The following is a 6,839-nucleotide window of genomic DNA, read 5'->3' as shown; positions in this document are numbered from 1 at the left end:
GTAGTCGAGGCGGTACGCTTGTCAATGGTTTGCGCCAGATCATCTCCAGTAGTTTGTGGTCAGTTTCCACCGTAAACTGCTTGCTAACAGTTAGGTGCGGAACCTTGTGATCCCAAAAAATCACGCAAGGAATTGTCCCTTTCATAGGATACCAATGTACCCAGTCTGCATCACCACATTCAGCAGAGAGAGAAGCGGTGAAAACTACACTGCCATTTTGATATGAAATTTCAGAGCTGTTAAGCGCAACAAAGTATGCATGCTTGTAGAGTAATTTGACTCGTTTACAAATGTGTTTTGAAGTGAGATTTTTGAGCAAAGAGATTTAAAGCTTGGTATAAAACCAAATGCAAAGTTAAGTGGAGCAAGATGTGAAGCAGCATGGGGTTTTCCAGTGTGCAGCGTACAGTGGGTGAACCAGTGAGGGACCATTGCTGATGCAGTGGGATAAACGGTCTCTGAGCAGGTAGGCCCGACTCGGTTGCCATAGAGACGACGCCACCGCGTCCCTTCAGGCTCGGACGTTGTTTTGATTGGTGGAGAGGGGAGCGTCGCGCCAAGGATTGTGGGGAACGGCTGGCTGAGGGCGGGTATGTTGCAGCAGCGAGCGGAGGAGCTGAACTGAGCTTGGAGTCAGAGCACGAAGGTAAGAGGAACAATTTATCATTGGGATGGGAGCGTGTGAATTAGCTGAATGTGAGAGCGCGCCGGCCTGTGTTACTGGTAGTGATAATTCTGCACACACCATCACTGAGACCTGCAAGAAACAGCGCCAGGACACAAGGCAACTGCTGTTGGCAGCAACCCCTCCCCGCCCTGTAATGTGCAGGGGTGGAGTTGGACAATGTCACAGAGCTGAAAATGGGCAGTCTTAGTACTGGCGCAGGTATGTGGATGGAACCTCTATCTCTGGGTTGAATGTGACACCAAGGTTGTCAACAGTCTGGTTCAGTCTCAGACAGTTATCAGGCAGCGGGATGGAGTTGGTGGCAAGGCATTAGAGTTTATGTTGAGGACTGAAGACAATGGCTTCAGTCTTACTTGGAGGATGTCAGGCAAGCACAGTAAGAGATTTGAGTCAACGGAGGAGTTGAGAGAGTTGGTGGGGAGGTAGAGCAGGATTTCTTCAGCATACATGTGGAACCAAATGTTTTGTTTTTAGATGATGAAATATAGGAGGGGGCAATAACCGAGGGGTCAATGGTGGGTTTTTGAGGAGTGGGTGAACATGGGCTCCAGTCTTGAATTTGTCTTAATTATTTCTGCCTGCAATAAATCTCATTTTAATTGTAGCCTTTAACAAGTAAAGTTGGTCATGATTGTGAGCACCTTATCAAACTCATTGAATGCTTAATTTTCTTGTTTAAAAAGGTATTCCTGTACATATTCAAATTACACCGACCAAGCATGTTAAAGGCATGAAGTTGTACTTTGGTTTTACCGTCAACAAATAAATAAAACATTGCAACCAAATCAATGTGATGAACTCAGTAAAGCAATTACTGCGTTTGCTCATGTCTTCTGTTTCATATGAGATTAAAATTATGTATTGAGTTAGATATGATTTTAACTAAGTGATTCAAATACGCTGTAGGATATTACAGATACTTCTAAAACGGTAACTTGTCTTCAGAATTTTTGTAATGAAGCTATTTGTGCCATACCCATTTGAGCTACGAATAGCTCCTCGCAGTACAAGTAAATAATCAATTTTGATCTTTGAAATCTGGGTCACATTTAGAGAGAGTATTTTGAGCTTTCCATACTTTGGACTTAGCTCTTAGACGGGCAAGGTTGAACAACCTGCCCCCTGATCTTGTGTGGAGGAAAATTCCTTCTTCAGAGGACTTGAATGCATGTGAAAGCAGCAGGGAGAAGAAAATCCCAAAAAGTGTGGGTGCAAGAACACAGCCCTGTTTCACGCCACTCAGGATAGGAAAGGGCTCTGATGAGGAGCCACCATGTTGAATTGTGCCTTTCATATTGTCATGGAATGAGGTGATGATACTTAGTAGCTTTGGTGGGCATCCGATGCTGCTTTAACATCTCACACTGAAGAGTGCCTGCAGAGTCTCATCGACAGGTTTGTGGCTGCCTGCAATGTATTTGGCCTAACCATCAGCCTCAAGAAAACGAACATCATGGGGCAGGACGTCAGTAATGCTCCATCCATCAATATTGGCGACCACGCTCTGGAAGTGGTTCAAGAGTTCACCTACCTAGGCTCAACTATCACCAGTAACCTGTCTCTAGATGCAGAAATCAACAAGCGCATGGGTAAGGCTTCCACTGCTATGTCCAGACTGGCCAAGAGAGTGTGGGAAAATGGCGCACTGACACGGAACGCAAAAGTCCGAGTGTATCTGTCCAGTACCTTGCTCTATGGCAGCGAGGCCTGGACAACGTATGCCAGCCAAGAGCGACGTCTCAATTCATTCCATCTTTGCTGCCTCCGGAGAATACTTGGCATCAGGTGGCAGGACCGTATCTCCAACACAGAAGTCCTCGAGGCGGCCAACATCCCCAGCTTGTACACACTACTGAGTCAGCGGCGCTTGAGATGGCTTGGCCATGTGAGCCGCATGGAAGATGGCAGGATCCCCAAAGACACATTGTACAACGAGCTCGCCACTGGTATCAGACCCACCGGCCGTCCATGTCTGCGCTTTAAAGACGTCTGCAAACGCGACATGAAATCCTGTGACAATGATCACAAGTCGTGGGAGTCAGTTGTCAGCGTTTGCCAGAGCTGGCGGGCAGCCATAAAGACAGGGCTAAAATGTGGCGAGTCGAAGAGACTTAGTAGTTAGCAGGAAAAAAGACAGAGGCGCAAAGGGAGAGCCAACTGTTCAACAGCCCCGACAAACAAATTGCGCTGCTTCACAAACCACTGACCACCTCCAGGCACGTATCCATTGTCTCTCGAGAAAAAAAGAAGAAATTTTGAGCTATAGAACTAGGATAAAAAATTAGTGTTTAAAGGGTGATCATATGTTAGTGAGAGCAATCTGAAATGATGAATTAACTATCTTGGCACAATGTTAAAGCTTAGTGTGAATTTCTGACTCAATAGATTCTTGCTATATGCTTAATTTGCTTCATTGCAGAGTAATGGGATTTCCTTTTTTATGCAATCCATTTAGCACTGATTTGCCTAATAGGGTCATTTAACTTTCATACAAAATTTGTAAAATAATTTTGTGCAAATCTCTAATGAAGGTTGCTATCATTTTTGAAGCCCTAATCTTCTGATACCGTCTTTATTTTGACCAGAGAGTTTCTGTGAAGAATGTCTTCAACATTAAGTGAAAAAGAAGATTTGAAAACAAAAGATTCTTATTCAGATCTGTATCAGCAAAATAGTAGGTCAGAAATTGCGGTCCAATCCAAGAGTTTTGATTTATCCTCAGGGGATTCTACTTCTTCTCTACTCTCTCCCATTTACCATGAAAGTTATGAAAGTGAAGATGAGGAAAATGAGTCTCCAAACAAGCAGACAAACAGACTTTCAAGCAGAGAATCAAAACCTACTCCAAAGGGATGGATAGATAGTGCTTCAAAAAGGCCAGTAGTTTCTACTCCACACAGACCAAAGGAATCCAGGTATACTTTGCATTTTAGCCAACTATAGGTTAAATGTTCTTTTTCAATGAAAGTTTTCCTCCAACACTGGTTGTCAGAATCCTCGACTGTCAGTAATATTTTCAGTACTTCTGTTCTCACCCCCTTCTCACAATTCATAATTCTGACCACATTCCCCTTATCCTCACATTCTGTCCTATACCTCACTGTCTCCTATGTTACGACCAGGTGAGAAAGGTGTCCAGGGGTCCCTTTTAGCCTTCACCTGGTCTTACTGTAACAGCGTTTTGTTTAAACACACTGTGTTTTGAGCTCCCCCTTGGTGAATCCTCGTTCACCACTTTCCAATTATAAGGCAAAGAAATGAGCACAAACAGGCTTTCTTAGGTTTAAAGAAGAAAAGTGAAATTTATAAAAACTTCAACTCTAATTCGGTTAATGCCTAAGGATACACAGCGTGCCCCATGCTAGCATGCATACGCGATACGCACATGCAAATAGAGACAGAAAAGAGCAGAAGAAAAGTAGTGGAGAGGTTTCAGGCAATCTCTGAAGACGGGTTTTTGTTTCTGTACTTCAAGCTCACTGTAGTTCTTGCTTGTAGGTAGATCTTGCTTTTCGTTGGTGCCCAGTTTTATTCTTAAACCTTGTTCACTGTAGGAGGCTTTTTTCTCTCAGGTTTCATGTCTTCATGGATTCTGAAGCTGGTGAGAACGAGATGAGAGCAGACAGGAGAGAGATGTTCTCAGTCGAGGAGCAAAAAAGCATTCTGTCTTCAAACACTCTTTTTTCCAATTTAAAACTCCCCTAGTTGGCCAGCAGGTGGTCAGTGACTGACTGGTTTGACCAGGTCTCTTCTGTGTATTGGGAGCATCTTAGCGGTCAACCTGGAATGCTAGCTTCTCCGCCTTCAAAGTCTGGTAATCAATAGCCCATTGTGGATTAAATTGGAGCAGGGAGTGGCCCCCTCGTCCTTTCCAAGTAATGTCTGTTCGTATGCAAATGTCCTTCCAGTCAAGGGTCTGGTATTTTTTTAAAGCAAATTCTTTCTTTACTCTAGTAACAGTTTAAAAATCAATGTTCCTGCGGTGAAATTATTGTGCCTCACTCTTGGCAGGTGGGGGTCTGCATGACGCCTCCACACCCAGGGGAATGAAATGCAATTTGAAAAAGCGCATTTCATTAAAAGGTTTGAGAGAAATATAAGACACAGAAAGAAGAACCATTCATTTCTCTCATTCATTTCCTTTCATTCATAAATTTTAAAGCTTATTAAAATTGTCTTTTCTGGGTGCCAGTGCTGCTTTAATTTCACCTTTTTGGCATCCCAGTAACCATGTGGTTCTTTGGGAAAGCTTTTCTTCGGTTTGCCCGTTGCCATGACTGCCTAGGGTCTTGGTTCCTGCTTAATTTTCTTTTCAGGAGAGGTGGTAGTGGGCGGGACTATCCTGAACTCTCTTTCAGTGCTTTGAGTCATGCAAAAGCTTTTGACTTCAGGAGGGTGGTTCTCTTTTCCTCTGACTGTGGGCGAGGATTCTTTGTTTATCTCCCCTTTGTTCTCTGGAACATTCCTGCATGCAGGTATGTGTGTAGACTTGACTGCATGCTCCTGGGGCACTTTGACTAGCTGAGGCATCACCCTCACGGTTTCTCTGCCCCCTAGTCTTTCTCTTTGTCTCTGCAGGTTCCTGTAAATGCTGTTAGCAACTCTGGTGGGGTGCTTCTCGAGTCTGCATTTACTTGGGGTCTAACTTTTCAAATTTCTCGGGGTTGGCTGACCAGACAGTAGGGGTTTTCATCTGGGATTCCTCCCGGGCTTCCTTTGACCTGCCCTCTTGGTCACTTTTTCCCTTTCTCTCTCTACACTTTTGCCAGTCGTGTGGCTGCCTGTCGCCTTTTGTTCTCGGCAGAGATCCCTTACAGTTCACAATCCGTCTGCTGGAGGGCCCTCCTAACACCGGTACAGGACTTGGGGGTGCAGATTTCACTGGAGGTGGGGTTTCCCCTCAACCTGGCACATGTGGCAACTCCTGCAGTACTCCACCACAGCTTTTGTGGAATTTTGGCCAGTCAAACTGCTGTCTTATGTGGGCTTTGGTCTTTGGTATACTGGCATGTACAGCCACTGTAGTCTCGTGGGCCCATCTTAATATATTTCCCCGGTACCTCTGTGGCACCACTAACTAGGAAACTACTGCCCACTCCTTGCTCTCAGGTCTGTGAGGAAGACTCTGTTTCCTCATCAGTACCTCATTCTTTAAATAGTAGCAATCAGGGACTCCCTCTGCTTCACTTTCAGACTGGGCAGCCTGTGCTAACTCTCTCAATACTGGGTCAGCTCACTGAGCCTCAGCTGGGAAAATCCATTTAATTAATTCCCTGGGTCTCCTAACTTTCCAAAGAAAGTCTCGGAGAGGCAGACATAACGGTCAACTGCCTGCAGGGCCTGATCCACTACACATCCAGGGACACTGCAGGGCACTGCCCTGTCTCTCTGATCTCCTGCAGTCTTTCGTTCACTAAGGGGGGGGAGTGGGGGGCGACAACCTTCACCCCCGCCAGATCATTACCTCGGAGCAGGTCAACCCCGTCCACAGGCAAACTAGGGATAATCCCTACGGTCACCGGTCGCTCTCCTCTCGTCTCTCCGCTCTCCTCTCGTCTCTCCGCTCTCCTCTCGTCTCTCCGCTCTCCTCTCGTCTCTCCGCTCTCCTCTCGTCTCTCCGCTCTCCTCTCGTCTCTCCGCTCTCCTCTCGTCTCTCCGCTCTCTCTCTTTCTCTCCGCTCTCTCTCTCTTTCTCTCCGCTCTCTCTCTTTCTCTCCGCTCTCTCTCGTGTCTCTCGTCGCGCGCTCTCTCGGCTTTCTCGTCGCTCTCCTCTCTCCCTTTCTCCTCTCTCTCCCAACCCTCCCTCTCTCTTTCTCCTCTCTCTCTCCCAACCCCCCCTCTCTCTTTCTCCTCTCTCTCTCCCAACCCCCCCTCTCTCTTTCTCCTCTCTCTCTCCCAACCCCCCCTCTCTCTTTCTCCCCTCTCTCTCCCAACCCCCCCTCTCTCTTTCTCCTCTCTCTCTCCCAACCCCCCCTCTCTCTTTCTCCCCTCTCTCTCCCAACCCCCCCTCTCTCTTTCTCCCCTCTCTCTCCCAACCCCCCCTCTCTCTTTCTCCCCTCTCTCTCCCAACCCCCCTCTCTCTTTCTCCCCTCTCTCTCCCCAACCCCCCTCTCTCTTTCTCCCCCTCTCTCTCCCAACCCCCCCTCTCTCTA

At 46.6% G+C, this 6,839-nt stretch overlaps 1 protein-coding gene across 3 annotated transcripts in view; it reads left to right on the top strand.

The window, feature by feature from the left end:
* Positions 1-573: 573 nt before the first annotated feature.
* Positions 574-6,839, top strand: part of LOC137377329 (coiled-coil domain-containing protein 34-like) — a 51,536-nt gene continuing 45,270 nt past the window's right edge. For 2 of the 3 annotated variants that reach the window (XM_068046906.1, XM_068046904.1), the window contains exons 1-2: positions 574-646; positions 3,274-3,603. In XM_068046906.1, coding sequence (XP_067903007.1) covers positions 3,290-3,603 — 314 coding nt within the window. In that variant the 5' untranslated portion in view covers positions 574-646; positions 3,274-3,289. Of the gene's footprint in view, positions 647-866; positions 887-3,273; positions 3,604-6,839 lie in introns of those variants that run through there. The other variant, XM_068046905.1, reaches the window with a different exon arrangement.

This window comes from Heterodontus francisci, chromosome 14 (genome assembly GCF_036365525.1).
Source record: "Heterodontus francisci isolate sHetFra1 chromosome 14, sHetFra1.hap1, whole genome shotgun sequence".
Lineage (NCBI taxonomy): Eukaryota > Metazoa > Chordata > Chondrichthyes > Heterodontiformes > Heterodontidae > Heterodontus > Heterodontus francisci.
Note: the sequence above shows the minus strand (reverse complement) of the source record. Positions and strands in the feature narration are given on the sequence as shown.